The sequence below is a fragment of the Hypanus sabinus genome, chromosome 26 (assembly GCF_030144855.1).
Source record: "Hypanus sabinus isolate sHypSab1 chromosome 26, sHypSab1.hap1, whole genome shotgun sequence".
NCBI classification, from domain to species: Eukaryota; Metazoa; Chordata; class Chondrichthyes; order Myliobatiformes; family Dasyatidae; genus Hypanus; species Hypanus sabinus.
The window spans coordinates 4490509-4510126 of record NC_082731.1 but is presented as its reverse complement, the minus strand read 5'-3'; the positions used below and the strand labels follow the sequence as shown (position 1 = coordinate 4510126).

Sequence of the window (19618 nt, the reverse complement as noted above, 5' to 3'; positions counted from 1 at the left end):
AAGATTTTGCAGGTGCTTTTTAAACATTTGTTTTTTAAAAAAACAAGCACACAAATGATGGATTCCTTCTGACTAACTTAGAAGATAGAAAGAGAGCAATGAAATAATCTGGAAATTAAGATGCATAAAGATTTTTAAAAATCATATTGACACAGAAGTTATTTGCAACAGTATGGAAGGTGAATTCATGGGGTCAAGGAAGTTTCTCAATTCTATATATTGATGAACCAAAGACAAGCTATTTTAGCTATAATGCTGTGTTGTAGGAAAGGGTTAAATTATCTGAGCGTTAAAGAACATTTTGGAAATAGTGACTGTAATGTGATTTTCCATAAAAATTCAAAGCAACTTAGTTCAATACAAGGTTGCAGCCTCCAAATAATGCGCCAGTCATTCAGGACAAAGAAAACTAATGTCTTCACAGTTCTGGAATCCTCTACTCAAGAGAGCTGTGGAGGCTCAGTCACTGAGTAGGTGTACAAACAAGATATCATAAGCAAGTTTTTTTGATTTATGGGAGTCAGATTGATGCTATTGAAAGAAAGAAGCACCAAGGTAAAAATCAGCCATGATACTATTGAAATGAAGGAGCAGCCAAGAGGGGGCAAATGACCTACCATCCCTTGCTAACAATTCACCCCAGGAAATAACCCCCTACACTTTCAAGGCACATTTCAGCATCTGAATGAAAAGGTACCATTAGTTATGAGAAGTGTACACACACACACCTCCCCCCCCCCCCCCAAAGTCCAAGAGCAGAGAACACATAACAACCACAACACAAAAACAAACATGTATGGGCTCCAAACCACACCCAGTTAATTTAGAAAGTGCCAAAACTAAGAGTTGGTATATTTCCAGTGCATTTATAACATGGTGCTCGATAAATAACAACAAATTTTAATACCACAGCACACTCCAACAATGGAAGCTCTCCATCACCCAATCAGCTCCCTGCTTCTTCCTTTTAATGAAATCACAGGCTACAACACTTTATTGTCACCAAACAATTGATACTAGAGCGTACAATCATCACAGCGATATTTCATCCTGCACTACTACACAGACTGAGAGCAGGGAGACTGAAACCAGAGAGTGAAAGCAGGGAGATAAATAGACAATAGACAGTAGGTGCAGGAATAGGCCATTCGGCCCTTCTAGCCAGCACCACCATTCACTATGGCTGATCATACACAACCCCGTTCCTGCCCTCTTCCTATATCCCTCGACCCCGCTATCTACAAAAGCTCTATCTAACTCTCTCTTGAATGCATCCAGAGACTTGGCCTCCAATGCCTTCTGGGGCAGAGCATTCCACATATCCACCACTCTCTGGGTGAAAAAGTTTTTCCACGTCTCTGTTCTAAATGGCCTACCCCTTATTCTTAAACTGTGGCCTTTAGTTCTGGAGTCACCCATCAGTGGGAACATGCTTCCTTCCTCCAGCGTGTCCAATCCCTTAATAATCTTATATGTTTCAATCAGATCCCCTCTCATCCTTCTAAATTCCAGTGTATACAAGCCCAGTCGCTCCAATCTTTCAACATATGACAGTCCCGCCATTCCGGGAATTAACCTTGTGAACCTACGCTGCACTCCCTCAATAGCAAGAACGTCCTTCCACAAATTTGGAGACCAAAACTGCACACAATACTCCAGGTGGGGTCTCACCAGGGCCCTGTACAGCTGCAGAAGGACCTCTTTACTCCTATACTCAATTCCTCTTGTTATAAAAGCCAGCATGCCATTAGCTTTCTTCACTGCCTGCTGTACCTGCATGCTTGCTTTCATTGACTGATGTACGAGAACACCTAGATCTCGTTGTACTTCCCCTTCTCCTAACTTGACTCCATTTAGGTAGTAATCTGCCTTCCTGTTCTTGCCACCAAAGTGGATAACCTCACATTTATCCACATTAAACTGCATCTGCCATACATTTGCCCACTCACCCAACCTGTCCAAGTCACCCTGCATTCTCATAACATCCTCCTGACATTTCACAATGCCACCCAGCTTTGTGTCATCAGCAAATTTGCTAATGTTACTTTTAATCCCTTCATCTAAATCATTAATGTATCTTGTAAACAGCTGCGGTCCCAGCACCAAACCTTGCGGTACCCCACTGGTCACAGCCTGCCATTCCGAAAGGGACCCGTTAATCACTACTCTTTGTTTCCTGTCAGCCAGCCAATTTTCAATCCATGTCAGTACTCTGCCCCCAATACCATGCGCCCTAATTTTGCCCCCATATCTCCTATGTGGGACTTTATCAAAAGCTTTCTGGAAGTCCAGGTACACTACATCCACTGGCTCTCCCTTGTCCATTTTCATAGTTGCATCCTCAAAAAACTCCAGAAGATTAGTCAAGCATGATTTTCCCTTCATAAATCCATGCTGACTCGGACTGATCCTTCTACTGCTTTCCAAATGTGTTGTAATTTCCTCTTTTATAATTGACTCCAGCATCTTTCCCACCACTGACCTCAGGCTAACCAGTCTATAATTCCCTGTTTTCTCTCTCCCTCCTTTCTTGAAAAGTGGGACAACATTAGCCACCCTCCAATCAGCAGGAACTGTTCCTGAATCTATAGAACATTGGAAAATGATTACCAATGCGTCCACGATTTCTAGAGCCACCTCTTTAAGTACCCTGGGATGCAGACCATCAGGTCCCGGGGACTTATCAGCCTTCAGACTCAACACCATTTCTTGCTTAATATAAATTTCCTTCAGTTCATCCTTTACCCTAGTTCCTTTGGCCACTATTACATCTGGGAGATTGTTTGTGTCTTCCCTAGTGAAGACAGATCCAAAGTACCTGTTCAACTCGTCTGCCATTTCCTTGTTCCCCATAATAAATTCACCCGTTTCTGTCTTCAAAGGCCCAATTTTGGTCTTAACTATTTTTTTGCTATTCACATACCTAAAGAAGCTTTTACTATCCTCCTTTATATTCTTGGCTAGTTTACCTCCGTACCTCATTTTTTCTTGGCGTATTGCCTTTTTTGTTATCTTCTGTTGCTCTTTAAAAGCTTCCCAGTCCTCCGATTTCCCGCTCATCTTTGCTATGTTATACTTCTTCTCTTTTATTTTTATACTGCCATTTACTTCCCTCGTCAGCCCTTACTCCCCTTAGGATCTTTCCTCCTCTTTGGAATGAACCTGCATCTTCTGCATTATTCCCAGAAATACTTGCCATTGTTGTTCCATTGTCTTCCCTGCTAGGGTATTGTTCCATTGAACTTTGGCCAGCTCCTCCCTCATAGCTCCATAGTTCAACTGTAATACCGACACATCCGTTTTTCCCTTCTTCTCAAATTGAAGCAGTGCTTAACCTTCCCCAGTTACAGATGGGTAACTGAAATCCAGCACTTGGATTTATCACCCACCCAAGCTCAAAGTACTCCCGACTACCTACCCACCATCTACATTTTTTCTCTTTCAACCTACTCATACACTCCTCTTACTGTAAGGAAACAGCTTCTCCCCTAGGCTGTAAGACTACTGAACTCCCTGATATCATCCAGCTCTCGGCACACATGAAATGCTGATCTCGTTAAAATTATTTGTTAATTTACTAATGGCAATATTACTTCGTTTTGTGTGAGTTATATGCACTGTGTTGTGCACCTTGGTACAGAGGGACATTGTCTCATTCGGTATACATACATACGATTGAACAATAAACTCAAACTCCTCCCCCCAAAAAAAATCTAACATTTTTCATATGCTATTCAAAAATGTTAATGAGGTACTGTTGCTTTTATATTGTGTGCAATGCACTGGGAGCGGCAGGTAGTGTAGCTGCCTCTCAGCTACAGTTCGGGCTTGGCATTGACCTCCCAGTACCCTTTGTATAAGCTTACATATTATCTCCCAAATGCTCTATTTTACTCCCTCTTCTCAGACACATGCCAGTTAATTGGTTACCAGAAATTACTCCAAGCATAGCTAGGTGGCAGGAAGAACTGGTATTGACAAGCACATGAGAACAAGGTCATAAAATTGAAATAAAATTACTGAGCTAGTATAGGTTCAAAGGGGGGGGGGGTGGAGTTAATTGTCTAATATGTCAAAAAGAGCAATTAACAACTTCCATTGATTGTTCTTTATTTTTAATATTACTCAAAATCTAAATCACATTATCAAACTATAGTGAACTAATGCACACAAGCACTGAAAATAAAAGTGGTTTAAATGATGTATTGTAAAGCATCATGGCTTTGAGTTATATTCTGAAATTTGCTTTCAATAAAGATTTAGAGTTGAATGCAATTAAGTCACTGCAGGTTAGGCATTATCTGTGGAAAGATAAGTGTTTCAGAATTATTAACCCTCTGTCACAAAGACTGACCTACAGAGCTGCTTCCAACACGGTTTCAAATTTCCAGCATCAGTAGATTTTATTTTTAATGTACTGGGGAAAATTGCTGCTAATTCCCAATCAGACCAGAACCCCAATAGTTTTGATGGAGATTCTACACGCATGGGTAAGGAGAAGGAGCAGGGATAAATTGAGAGTCATAACAACAAACATCACAGAAACAGCACCCATCCTACTTTTCCTCCAAAACCCTCGTCATCTCCCCCTACTCATCCACAATAGGGGCAAAGCCAATTAACCACCTACCAACCTCTGTAGGATGTCCATGGAAAGTAGAATATCCAGAGGAGGGGGAAAAAGAAGAGCACATCATCCCAAGAATATGCTACCTTGGGGACCAGAGTTGCTCAAGCTGAGGCAGCAGCACTGGTCCACCATTTTGTTGCATGTTTAATTAGAATGTCACAGTGGAGTACAGGAACAGCCCTTCAATTCACAATGTTGACACAGTTTCTGAATTTTTAAGTCATTAAGGTAACATCTCTAGCTTTGTCTTCCATCAAAGCTCAACAGATGCCAAGTAGGGGGAATTGTCCAAGAGCTGGTCACTATGTTGCTGAATGTGCAGAGGTCAGAGCGCTCCAGACTAATTATGCAGGGCTAATGGATAGCATGATCCACCCAAGAACTGTGGGACTTCTGCACTGACAAAGGTGTTTTACATACAAGATCTTAAACTGTGTTGCCAGACAGACATGATTAACTAGAGTATCCATCCTCAGCCAATTGTAATCAAAGATTAATTTCATTCTAATAACATTGCTATTATCTCACTGTATGGAAACTCTGACAAATAATTCACATTATAATAGTGACTACATCTGTAAAGTACTTCAAACTGCAATGGAGTGTTCTTTCGTCTATGTTCAATGAGGGGCATCAAACAGTACGTGCAATGAGAAGGTGACCACTTAACAGTGAGGCAGTTGGCAACAGAAACACAGTGGATTCCGGTTAACTGGGCCATTGATTAATTGGGACAGCCACTTACTTGGGCCAACTCTTGAAGAATAAAAACTAATCAAGAAAATAGCTAGGATTCCCTTTGTTCATTTGGGACACTATGCTACTTAATTGGGAAAGGAGACAGTTGCCGAACAGATTCTAACGAGCATCAGTCACATGCACTTGAGTGCCTGTTTGAACCAACACTGCTAGAGTGAACAGTTTATAAATGGCATCAGCTGCATCTGCTTGTGTTCAAACAGCAGCAACTCTGTCACTGATGGTTGGATAGAAGTAAGCAGCAAGACAATTGGGAACTGTTGTGCTAAAGTTGATTTCAAGCATTCATACTTGGAGATGTCAGAAACAATCAGGAGTGAAAATTATATTTCATAGTTTGACAAGTTAGGAGCTACAATAATTTTAAGGTTTCGACATCTTGAATGTTGCAATGAATGTGAAGATTCAGAGGATGCAACAGTTGGAAACATTACACGAAGGCAGTTGAAACATCTACACTTGGTGCCTGACTGTAATTGAATAAAATCAGTGTAATCAAAGGAATGCGGCAGCATACAGTGAATGAAAACCTTTGTCAATAGCTATTAAGAACCAAGAGTTTTATAGTACTGTCGCATTTGCCCTGTTTCATTTAAATACACAAACTGTTGCCTAGTTACACTGTAATTTGTGTCTTTCTTATACTTTAACTATTTCCATGAAATTTCCACTAATTGGAGCAGCCATTTAATAGGACCAAAATGTACTGGTCCCGATGTGTCTCAATTAATCAGAAACCACTGTACTGATATCCAGATGTCTATTTCCTTCCTCCAAGTGATACATAATCTACCCCCTTCCTGCAAAGCTTCAAAACTGCAGGAGATTTTTTTTCGTAATGGACAAAAGGCTTGGGGCTTTTTGAGGTTTGACAACTCAGATATAGAAGTATGATCACATAACCTCAAATTTACATTGGGAATGTTCTCCCATTGCTTCTCCTGGGAAGAGTAAGGAAATGAATCTTATTTGAAAATGAGCCTTTGGAATTTTGAACGGAAAATAAGTTGAAATGAACTGCACAGCTATAATTTTCAATTGCGACATTCCGGACCAAGTCATTAATCATTCATGAGCATGGCTCTTCTCTTCAGTACACCGCCCACCCACTCACTGGCACAGGGGATCTCAATAAAACCTATTGAATAGACTAGATAGAGTGGGTGTGGAGAGTATGTTTCCTACAGTGAGCAAGTCTAGGCCCAGAGGCTACATTATCAGAATAGAGGGATGTCCATTTAGAACAGAGACAAGGAAGAACTCCTTTAGCCTGAGGGTAGTGAATTTTTGGGATTCATTGTCACAAACAGGTGTGGAGGCTGATGGGTTCTTGATTAGCCCGAGCAAAGGTTTCAGCCATGATGAAACGGCAGAACAGACTAGATAGACCAAATGGCCCAATTTTGCTGCTGTGTCTTATGGACACCAAGTATGTTGTGACAAAAAAGTAAACCAAAGTAAGAGCGAAGACATACAAGAGTGAGAGGTTCAACAACATGGTGGGCAAGTTGTGTCAGGGTCTGGACTCCTATTTAGCTTTTGCTGTGTAATCCACCAATACTGGTTCTTCTCTACACTGTTGATGTCAAGATCCCAAAGTCCCTCTTGTCCATTAGATCAATGGTTTCAACACCATCCACACTTCAATTCTGCTTTTTCAACAAGAAACCCCCAGGCAATGTCATTTCAGTTGCTGACAAACATTCTCCTTAACGCAAAAATCCCTGATGTTTCCAGAGCAACACACACGAAATGCTGGAGGAACTCAGTCAGGTCAGGCAGCATTGCTGGAAATCCAGAGCATCAAGTTTCCCGATGTTTCCAAATATTTTGAATGAAATCTGGAGAAGTTACCAAGTGAGCAGGTGCTTCTGACTTTCTGCACTTTTATCCATCAAATTTGACTCAAATAACAAGCAGTGCTACTACACTGTTTTAAAATTCTCACTCAATATCTTGCCATCCTTAGCTAAAGCTCTCTATACTCTGGATTTACTCCCATACATCGCCTCTCCTCTACTTCCCAAATCCCTCTATTTTGGTGCAAACTCTGACCCACGTAAGCAGCACAATATCAAACTTTGATACTATTTCTCACCAATGATAAAAAGCTGGCAAGTGGTATAGTAGCATCCACACTGGACTTTGAGGCGAGTGGTCCCAGGTTCAAATCTGGGACAACATTTTCCATCCATGCTGGGTTGAGCCAGCAACTCAGCCTCGTTAAAAAAAAATCAGACAAAAATCCTAAAGAAACAGGAAGATTGCCACCCAATGTGCCACTAGGCACAGTAAGGAACAATAAAAAAACGCGATGCAAAGGGAATATTTGCTGCCCATTGGAACTGATCTTTCACTCTAGAGAGAAATCCTATAATAATCCAGAAATGGGTCACTACATACAAAATCAAAGACACAAGAAAATTTGCAGATGCTGGAAATCCAAGCCACACACACAGACAGACAGACAGACACACACACACACACAGTGCTGGAGGAACTCAGCAGGCCAGGCAGCATCTAGGAAAACAGTAGTCGATGTTTCAGGCCAAGACCCTTCAGTAGGACTGGAGAGAAAAAGCCAAGGAGTAGATTTAAAAGGTGGGGGAGGGGAGAGATGATAGATCAAACCTCGAGGGGGAAGAATGAAATAAAGAGCTGGGAAGTTCATTGGTGAAAGAAATAGAAGGCCATGGAAAAAGAGGGAGGGGGAAGAGACGCACCGGAGGAAGGAGATAAGGTGAGAGGGGGGAAGGGGGGAGGGGAAATGGTGAAGGGGGCTGAGGGGCATTACTGGAAGTTTGAGAAACTGATGTTCATACCATCAGGTTGGAGGCTATCCAAACGGAATACAAGGTGTTGTTCCTCCAACCTGACTGTGGCCTCATCACGACAGTGGATTTCTCTCCAGTCCTGCTGAAGGGTTTTAGACAAAATGTCAACTGTACTCTTTCCCCAGATGCTGACTGGCCGGCTGAGTTCCTCCAGCATGCAACACATCCATAATACTGGCCAAGCCATCTTCTCACAGTGACTCATTCGCCTTCTCTGAACACTAACAAAATTCTACAGGTCTACTGTTGAAAGTATCCTGTGTGCTTCATGGTCTGGTATAGCAATTCGAAAGGACCAGAATGTAGGAAGCTGCAGAGAGCAGTGGGCTCTGCCCAATGATTCCCTTCCACTATTTGTAGTTACTACAGGAGGCATTGCCACAAAGCAACACTCAAAGATCCCCGCCTCCAGCTCAAACCATCTTCTCTCATCAGGCAGGAGGTTCAGAAGCCTCAAGTCCCACACCAGATTCAAAAAAACTGCTACTTTCCTTCTACCATTTGCTTCTTGAAGCAACCTGCACAATCCAAATAGGTATTGCAACACCATTTTGCACTAAACTGGACTTTGTTTTCTTCTGTTGTAATCGTGTTCTGTCTTGTGGAGGTCATGGAGGTTTTTCAAATCTTATATGATGCAATGTGCCTGTGCTGCTGCTAGTTTTCACTACACCTCTGCATACATGTTCATATGCATTTAACAATAATCTTGACTGACTTTAAATATGTTCATGCAGTACTACTGACCTATTTCTCATATCCTTTGCAAAACCTTCTGAGAAAGGAACTACTTTCTCAAACTCTATTCCACATCACCCCCAAGTTCACTTTTCCACTGCATGTACCCCAATCATTTGAATAACAAGAGGAACTAGGACAGATCTCTGCCCCTATCAAAGTACTGTATGGTAAAAATACAGGTACTTCATGGACCGCAATTTCAAATAAATACTCCACAGATTCTCACTAACTTCTGATCTGGGTCAGAATTTTCCCAAAACAATTCACAGTCCAATCCTTCCCTATGTCTACACTGACAAAATGTCCCACTTACATTCTTCCTGGGTCATCAATATCATCCACTTACCTACACTGACGTAATAGCCTGCCCGAATGACCTGATGATATCTTGTCCAGTCTCCCCTTGACTGCTCATAGACACAAGGATTCTTCCAAAACACATTATTCATGCCAAAGCAAACGATGTTTAAATACCACATTCCAGCACACAATGACAGAGAATGCAAACAGAGCAATGGAATCCAGACTGGTTGGTGCCTGGCCCCACTAAAAAAGGTAGAACCCAGATCTTTTAAAGTCACACCAATTTATCAGGATATAGGCAAGAGCTATATATGCTAAACACAAGAGGCTCAGCAGATGCCTGAAATCCAGAGCAACACTATTTCAGCTCGGAGCATCGGAGTTCAAGAGTCCCATTCCGACAGTCTTTAGAGAGTCTATACGTCCTCCCCGTGGAATATGTGGGTTTTCTCCAAGTGCTCTGGTTTCCTCCCACAGTCCAAAGACATGCTAGGTGGTAATCAGTCATCACAAATTTTCCCTCATTGTTGGGATGGCATGATTGAAGGGCAAGAAAGACCTACCTGCACTGCACTTATAACTGAATTTAAGTACAATAAACTAACTCAGCAGGTCAGGCAGCATGTCTGGATAGAAATTAAATGGTCATGTTTCAGGTCAAGACCCTTCATCAGGACTGATGAGGAACTTAGTGAGAAGTCTTGGCTCAAAATGATGACTGTTTATTCTTTTCCATAGATGCTGCCTGACCTGCAGAATTCGGTAGCTGTACGCACTATTTACTGGCAATGTCCCTCAGGACATTAAGGTGATAGGAAACAGGTACTTTGTACTTCCACAGTGCTTTTGCAGAGATTTCCAGAGCTGCTCTGCATCGGTGGATTCCAGCTAATTGGGCCATTGTTTAATTGGAACAACTCTTAATTAAAAAAAAGTAGAGAAAATAGCCAGGACTCCATTCATTTATTTCAGACACAATGCACTTAATTGGAACAGGGGACAGTTGCCAAACAGTTTCTACCTTGCATCAGTCACGTGCATTTGTGTGGCTGTTAGACACTACACGAGAGAAACTATTCAGAACGGCTTTGCCCACTGCAGTTTTTAAAGATTCCAGCTTGGAGATGCCACAAATGGCCAGGAGGGAACATGGAGTAATTTCATTACTTCAACAAGTTAGAAACTTTAATGAATTTGAAGATAGCAACAATAATCTTGAATGCTACAATGAAAATGAAGATATGGAGGATGCAGTCATCAAAACCATTGCATGAAGGCAGTTGATTATCTGCAATGATTTTGTTCACTTGCAGACAAGAGAACACAGCAGTACACACTCGATGAATTCCTCTTTTGACAACTACTAGGAACTAATAGTTTATAGAACTGTGGTAGTAATGATTGTGTTCTAATTTGTTCTGTATTTTATTTAAATACACAAATTGTTACTCAAAGGGTAGTTGAGTTTTTTTAATCATTTTTAGCTATTTCCATGAAACTTTGGCTAATTGGCAATTAATTGGCCCAAAATGTACTGGTCCTGATGTTTCCCAATTAACCGGAATCCAATGTACATCTGCAAGTAGGCATTATGCTGCAAGACTTGGAAGGAAACAGGAGTTCCCTTTATTACACAGATACAAATGCAGTAACGATGTAACATTACATCACATTTACAGCAAACAGCACCAGGCCCGCAATGTTTCAAAAACAAAAACTGAAAGAGAACAATACTAAGGATAAGAAAATAAAGGAAAGAACAGAATAAAATCAAAATGAATGCTGTACAGTGAAGTGGAAAATATACTCTTGAACTTGAGTATCCTCTTGCCAACTTCCACTCAACAATTTGTGCTTAGTTCAACAAAGGTTTTACACAGGAGACTGTTACATCCAGAACAGTTGTGATTGTCTTTGAAAATTAATTGCAAGATTTAGAAAATACAAGCTATAACCTCAGATACTGTGAAAAATCGAAGAGCAAACAGGCTGTCAAGGTAATATAGAAAATGCTGTGACGAACTCCACAGATCAGTATTGATGAAAGGTCTAAGCCCAAAATGTCGACTATTTATTCCTTTCCATAGATGCTGCCCAACCTGCTGAGTTCCTCCAGCATTTGTATGTTACTTTATATTTCCAGCATCTGCAGAATCTCTTGTATTGAGGTAATCTTCCCAGATTTTATGCAGTGTGACAGGAAATCACTGGATTAGATGAAATTCTCCAGTTAGGCAAATGGGCTCAGGCAACCAATTTACTGACTGCATGGGATTACTGGAACAGAATGTCAGAGACACTATAGAAAGACAGTGAATAAGCCAATAACTACATGCAATACATCTCACTAAATCACACCAATTTGGAGAGCCGCGGGTACAAAGGAGGAAATGCAACACAGCGGGACACATCAGGACCAGCACATTTTAGCCCAATTAGCCAAAGGCTTCATGGGATTAGTTAAAAAGACAAACTGAGTAACAAATAAGGTATTTAAACGAAACACAGAACAAGTTAGAACACTATTAATAGTACTATAAAACTATATTATTTCCTAACAGTTATCGGAGGAATTCATCCAGTATACGCAATGAATAAAGTCAGCACAGACAACTACTATCAATGACTGCATCCTCCAAATCTTCAGTTTCATTGTAATGTTCAAGATGATTGTCGATAGCTTCAAATTCATCAGTGGCGAAATTGTTTTATTTTCCCTCCCAGCCATTTCTGGCATCTCTAAGCCGGAATGCTTGAAACCACTGTGAGCAAAACTGTTCTAGATTGTTCTACTGCTTATTCCTTGCCAACTATCAGTGACAAAGAAAAAAAAAATCACTGCTTTTTGAACAAACAAATGCAACTGAGGTTATTTAAAAACCAATCTTTCTAAGCACAGTGGAGTGTCTTAATGGCCACATGAGTGTACCAGACTAACATTAGTTAGTTCTGATAAAGTCTCAGCCCAAAATGTCACTGTTTACAATTTTCCATAGATGCTAGCTGGCCTGCTGAGTTCCTCCAGCATTCTATGTGTTTGCTTTGTATTTCCAGCATCTGCAGATCTTGTGTTTGTGCAAGTTAGAACCTGTCCGGCAACAGTCTTCTGCCCCAATTAAACAGCAGTGTCCCAAACAAATAAAAAGGATTCCCAGCTATTTTCTTGATTGGTTTCAGAGTTGCCCCAAATAATGGGCCAATTAACCAGAATCCACTGTATTGATAGGTGCTTACTGTAGCGGTGTGCTACAAGCAGCGCTAAAATTACGACACGGAGTCGGTAACTGCAGTCGAAGGAAAAACTTTATTCGAAAACTTCAGCCTCACTTTTAAGCCTCTGTCAACCGGCCCCCCATGGCGAAGAGGCTCCAAAGCTCTGTGCTCGCAAACCCCCGTAGGCTATCTAATTGTGAGTCGGTTCGGATACGCTAGGAAATGAGGCGCTACATTACATCAGTTTTGCATCCAATACACTGTAACAAGGTGCCAATCAGCAATCTAGGAGCAAAAAAAAATTGCTGACCCAGGAAAACTGGAATTAAAACAAAATACTGGATACAACCAGCAGGTCAGGCAGCAACAATAATGAGAAAAAGTGTCATTTCAGATCCAAAGAAAGATCCTGACTCAAAAAGTTAACGGTTTCACTCTGAGTCCGTTATAGTGGAACTCTCTGGTTTTACATGCCAACAAGTTCACTCTGAAATGAATGAAGCTGAAGACACTGGGAGCTGTAGTGTCACAACATTTTAGCAGATACTTGTGGCAGAAATGTTCTACCAGAGATCAAAGCTACCCCTGACAATGCCAAAGCTGCACAGATGTCAAAGTTGTCGAGGCAAAAAAACAAAATACAGAGATACACAGGTCAAATGTCTCAGTCCACAGACGTTTCAGAACAGCGTCAACAACAGACCTTCTAGAAAATCATCTGTGTCCTTGATATTCTTTGTGTGTGCACCCTGTGGAGATACTGTAACAGCTTGTGGAACAGAGCCCCGAGTGAAGGCTCTTGACATTTTACTGCATGATGAGTGATTCTGCCAGTCAAGCATTTAAGCTTAAGCATTGATGATTTATTATATACTGCATGACACTGGTGCAGAACTTAGCCATTCAGCCTGCTCTGCCCTTCAGTCATGGATGATTTAATTTTCGTTTACCCCAATCTCCTGCTTTCTCCCCATAACTTTTGATGCTCTTACTAATGAACTTATCAAATTTGGTTTTAAACATCAAAAGCCCAAAGCCAAAAATAAATCACCGGTAATAAACTGCATTGTCTCAGCAAAGTTTAGACTACATTGTTCATTTGTTTGTTTCCTGAAATGAAGTACTAATCGTTAAATCACTTCATGACTAAAGGAAATCTCAGTCAACTGACCCAGATGTCTGGAATTCCTCTGAGATGACCAGCCTGACCACAGTTTATTAATAGTAATGTCAAAGCCGAGAGGTACAACGAACCACAGCAAGGGGAACAAAACTAATTCAGCCAACACACTCATAACTCAGTACACAGGTCTCTGACCAGAAACACTTCCCGTGTACATGCTGCATGACCATCGTGTCGTCGTTTTCTCCTGTCGCTCTTACTGAGCTGAGCATGATGCACCCACATCGACACAGCTCCTCAGGTCTCAGAACGTGCACACTGGGCCCTCCAAGAGCCCTTCAAACTATCAACGTTTCCCAATCTGTTGTGTTGCCCTTTCTTAATCCCTGCGCTACGTAATCAACTAGAATTTGTGCTCGGTTCCCACACTTAATAGATAATCCCAGAACGCGGGCAAGACTAAACACATCCTCTCCCAGCCACACTCTGTATCTATAACATCTTTAGGAGACTTCCAGGGCACTCCACAGTTTGCGAAGTATCTTCAATCTGCAGTTATGATTCTAATATAGGAAAAGCTGCAGAGAATTTGCACATAGCAAGGATGATCAATGCCAAAGCCACTAGTTCCCTGCCCAAGCTGATGTTGGTTGGGAGATTAGGGTGAAAACGATCAATCACTCCTGTCCCGCAGTCAGAACCACAACCCACTCACTGAAAGAGAAGTCTATAGTCTGTCAAGAACTGACAGCCAGTTGTACTTAAAACATTTCAACAGTGTTCCAAACATACAAACTCAAAGTGAGTTCCACAAGCCAGGTCATGCATTCTTGCTCATGCTACCTTCGAGGAGGAAGTACAGAATGGCTTCTGCCTCTCCACCATCAGATTTCTGAATGGACAGTGAATCTATGGACACTACCTCACTATTTTATCCCTGTCTTAGATATATACAATTTCTAAAAACCTTATAAATTGCTATTTTATCTATGTGTATATATCTGTGTTTAATATTATAATATATAGATCTATATGGATATAATAATATTATACATATAGATATATACACACATATATAAAAATAGCAATTTATAGGAATTTTAAAAATTATGAAATGCACTGCTGGCACAAAACATCAAACTTCACAACATATGCCGGTGATATTAAGCCTGATTCTGACTGACCAGAATGCGCAGAAGAGGTAGGTTTCAGGCTGTCTACTGAAAGAGAGACACACAGATGACTATGATTTCAGGAGAGGAATTTCCCAACTTACAGCATACTAGTTGATGGTGGAACAATGACTTAATGCAGCAAACAAAGGCCATCAGATCAAGACGTGGATGGTGACGGAGGGGCAATTTCAAAGGGCAGCTGGGGCAAACACTGCACTCAGCAGTATTGTAGGCCAGTGAGCAGAGGCAGCATATGAAGAAACTGCAAAACACAAGGCAGGAAGCCAAGATTCGATCAGCTCAAATTTACGGTGTGTGCAAAGCCAGAGATTGGCCACATGAGCAAGACTGGAGCAACTAATCAAACTTTAATTCTCAGTGGTTGGCTCATCGACCTCAAATGGAAAATATGCTTCAGCGTCTACGAGTGAAAACACAGAACAGGCCCACAACGTTTCGCCGAACCAATTAAATTGGTAATCAAATGGCCGAATAAACTTATCCCCTCAGTCGATACAATGTTGGCATCCTCCATTTTCTTCACGTTCATGTGCCGATCGATCTAAATGTCTCTCAAGTCTCTGCTTCTACCACCACCCCACACAGCACATTCCTGGAACCAATCACTTTAAAAAAACTAACCTCTCACATCTCCTTTGAAATTACCCACACACACACTCTTTAAATGCAAGTTAGACAACTGTAAAATGCAGTCAGTTACCCTGATCACTAACCTGGGCATGCTTAATAGTTCAAACTAATCTGGTTAGTAATCATTGCAACGTAGCGAGCGGCTGCGCGCTGCAGTTTACATTGTACAATAGTCAGCCGTTGTTATGAGCCCTGGCATCACCACAGACAACTGCAAATGGCAGCAGAGAAGTCAAGGGAAAGAAACAGCTTCTCTGAAGGCAATTCACCCAGTACAACAACGGAGCCACGGCTCTCTGCAATGCAACCCTAAAGAACGGAAATAGAACCCATCCTCCGAGTATTTGGTCTGCACCGCAGAACTCCCGGACGTTTACCGCAGAACAAAAATATTTGTGTAACTGTACCCAGCCTGCAACTCAGACACGGCTTGTGGATTCGGCATAAGGGAAAGGAAAGCTGGACAAGCTAAGCGCCGACAGACGTGGGCACTCGAGATCCTTTTCTGCCAAGAGTTGCTCAAAATTGCAAAACAAAAATCAAAACCTGCCCACGGCTCCACACGACGGAAAGAATTAGAAAAATAAAAATCAACTATTGGTCCCGATCAGAAAAGCAGGACAGAGGGGCAACTGTTTCACTGAAAATAAAACTCCATCATAACTTCGGTATCATAAAATGACAAACTCGGGAGAGTACAACCATAAACAAATATCACGCCTACAATCGCAAGGGCTGTACTTTCACCACACTCACCTGAAGGACACCCAGGAGCTGCGCACCAAGCCCAGGTTACCTTCCCAACCATTCCCCAGAGGTGGCACCTCCTTCCCTTGTCCCTTGTCACGGGAAGGAACAGCACAACCTTCCCCCAGGGTGCAGGCATGTCACCTTTCCCAGCTCAGGTGCGGCTGCATCACCCTCTGAGCATGCACACCAAGCCCAGGTTACCTTCCCAACCATTCCCCAGAGGTGTCACGGGGACCTGTTTGTTCCCCCAGGGTGCAGGCATGTCACCTTTCGCAGCTGGCTCTCAGGTGCGGCTGCATCACCCTCTGAGCATGCACACCAAGCCCAGGTTACCTTCCCAACCATTCCCCAGAGGTGTCACGGGGACCTGTTTGTTCCCCCAGGGTGCAGGCATGTCACCTTTCGCAGCTGGCTCTCAGGTGCGGCTGCATCACCCTCTGAGCATGCACACCAAGCCCAGGTTACCTTCCCAACCATTCCCCAGAGGTGTCACGGGGACCTGTTTGTTCCCCCAGGGTGCAGGCATGTCACCTTTCGCAGCTGGCTCTCAGGTGCGGCTGCATCACCCTCTGAGCATGCACACCAAGCCCAGGTTACCTTCCCAACCATTCCCCAGAGGTGTCACGGGGACCTGTTTGTTCCCCCAGGGTGCAGGCATGTCACCTTTCGCAGCTGGCTCTCAGGTGCGGCTGCATCACCCTCTGAGCATGCACACCACAGCGACTCGCAGACAGGAGAGCCGCGGGGTGCAGCACTGTCACCGATGCCAACGTCCATTCATTCCAGATACGAGTCCCCCCCCCCTCCCACGTGGAGCCGCCCGCTGCCCGCTGCCCGGTGCGGGAAAGGCGTGGAGGGGAAAGAATGTGTCCAGATGCACTGCACCCCCTGACCCATCCGCACGGGTCGGCGAACCGCAAAGACAGGCCGGGGCCGGGGCCGGGGCCGGGGCCCTCCTCTCCCCCCACTCAGCCGTACTCACCCCGAGGCCGTCGTCCAGGCTCAGGTACTGCGGCTGCTGACCCTCGGCGTCACTGCAGGGGCTGAAGTCGTCCTCGGACTCCTCGAAGGAGGACGAGTGTCCGGCCGAGGACAGCGACGAGCCCGACAACTTGCGGAGCAGCAGCGACGGGGCGGGCGAGCCGCCGCAGCCACTGTCCGACGACGGCGACTCCTCGTCCTCGGCCACCCCTTCGACCCTGGCCAGCGACTCGTCCTGGGTCACGATCAGCCGGGGGATGGGCCTGCAGCTGGAGGCCGGGCGTAGGTCCGCGGCCTCGGGCTGGAATGCTGCCGGACATGGGCTCGGCTCCCTCAGCCGGAGGTTGCCCGTCATCTCCCTCAGGCCGGGTCCGGGCTCCAGCTCCGTGACCGGAGCCGCCGCGCTCTCGGGGCTTTTCATCAAACTCCCGCTGCCGGCATCACCACTGCTCAAGCGGAGAAGCCTCCGCCACTATCGCTGCCACTGCCACTGCCGCCGCCCATTTCGAGATCGCGGCCGACGGGCGGAGCCCCAAGCGCGACCCGTAACCAGCCGACGCCGGGCAGCAGCTTTCAACCCGCTGTCAATCAACTTCGGACCCCGCCCCTTTCCCTTGTTTCCATGACGCAAAGATGCCTCTCTCCTCCTGTCAATCAACCACCAAGCCCCGCCCTTGTCCCGACCCCTATCTGGCAAAGACAGGGTTAGCGGTAACTAAGGGTGTAAATAACCAGCTTATTCAAGATTCTTTCATCTCATTTCCCGTATACCAGTGCAAAAAAAAATTGAACTCTAGGTCCGATTATAAAAGATAAGAAACGCGACAATAGAAACCGAAATACAGATACATAAGCTAGTTTGTATACATGGATTGTATGTCCAGGAAGTAATAAAACAGCGCTGATTGGGGGCATTAGGGTGGGTTGGCTGCTTTGGGAGAAGTTACGGTGTTTGAATCTGCTGGTCTCGCCGTGGATGGGATCCTCAGTGATGTTACTGGCCTTTTACCAGCACCTTTCAGAATATGTCACCCTGATGACTCTTCAGAAGGTAGAGGATGTGTTCTGGGACCATGCGCTCCCTGGAGTTTGAAACTTCACACATTTTCCACTGCTGATGTAAAGAGGGGTGTGAGTGATGCTGGGGTAGTTTACCATCTCTTTTGTTGTCATTGTCGTTTGCCTGGAGCCTCTTCCACCTGCCCGTCTCGTCGTTGATGGTGATGACCTCGTGCGTTTGACCGTGCAGTCCTGTGTGAGCAGACAGCCCTGGGGCAGGGGGCCGTGTTAAACATGAGGAGGGAGGAGCGGCTGTGCATCCGGACTGTCTGAGCTCCGTCGGTTTGGAAGTCCAACACCCAGAGTCAGAGTAGAACAGGAACGAGGAGTGGGAGTTTCTTCACCCGTGTTGAACGCTGCCCCGAAATCCAGAAAGAGCAATCTGATGAAAGTGCCTTGTCGAGCTGTGTCAGAGCCGGCTGCGTTACAGACGCTCTGGCATTTGTCATAGAGCGGTCCTGTTGGTCAGCATAGTGCTGAGTGTCCAGTGTGGCAGGAATGGTTTTTTTAATTCGCGCCATGACCAACTTTTCAAAGCTCTTCATAGCTCTTTGCTATGGTGGCCGATTTAAAGCATACGGGGACAGCAGTCTTAGTGTTGAAGATGTGAGTGAACTGGGTGCAGTCTCCGGGTACTTGGCCTGGTACGTTTCCCGGCCCGGCCAGCTTCCGGGGACTGATTGCCTGCAGAGCCCTTCTCACGTCCACTGCTGCTATAAACAGTGGCTGCTCAGCTGGGAGGGGCAGAACTTCCGTGTAGCGTGTATAAAAATTAATATTAATAATATTTACCAAACACTTTTCATACGTGCTTTACACGCATTAAAATAACATAAAAATAAAAAAATAAACCTGAAAATAAAAGACAAAAAGATGTGAGTTCAAAACAAGGTTAACTGAATAGGTGGCATTTAAAAGTATCATCTTTTAAGAGACTCTTCGATAGGTATATGGAGCTTAGAAAAATAGAGGGCTATGCGGTGGGGATATTAAGGCAGTTTCTGGAGCGGGTTACATGGTCAGCACAACATTGTGGGCCGAAGGGCCTGTAATTTCTATGTTCTATGAGTCTGCAGCCCTTATGGTTTTAGGTATTGAGCTCTGCCATCTAAGAGGATAATTTTAAAAAGCTGACCTGCCAATGACCTTTTGACCGACATTGTTTAAGTTTAAGAGAGCTTGAGCAGAATTATAGTGAAAACAATCCTGTGATGTACTCCAGTCCCAGATCATTGAGAGCTTTAGAAGCAAGAGAACTTTGAAATCAATTCTAAAAGGTACAAGAAGCTGATCCAAAGTAGCTGGTATGGGAGTGATCTGTTCACTCATCCTGGTCTTGGTGCACACAGATGTACAGGTAAACAGGGTACAGGGTGCCCTCAGGTGTACAGGTAACCAG

General features: G+C 43.9%; 1 protein-coding gene across 1 annotated transcript in view; it reads right to left on the bottom strand.

Annotated features, from left to right (window-relative positions):
• Positions 1–19005, bottom strand: part of itpkca (inositol-trisphosphate 3-kinase Ca) — a 58759-nt gene extending 39754 nt beyond the window's left edge. Inside the window, exon 1 of the mRNA XM_059951406.1 lies at positions 17162–19005. Coding sequence (XP_059807389.1) covers positions 17162–17581 — 420 coding nt within the window. The 5' untranslated portion in view covers positions 17582–19005. The remainder of the gene's footprint in view (positions 1–17161) is intronic.
• Between the last annotated feature and the right edge of the window lie 613 nt (positions 19006–19618).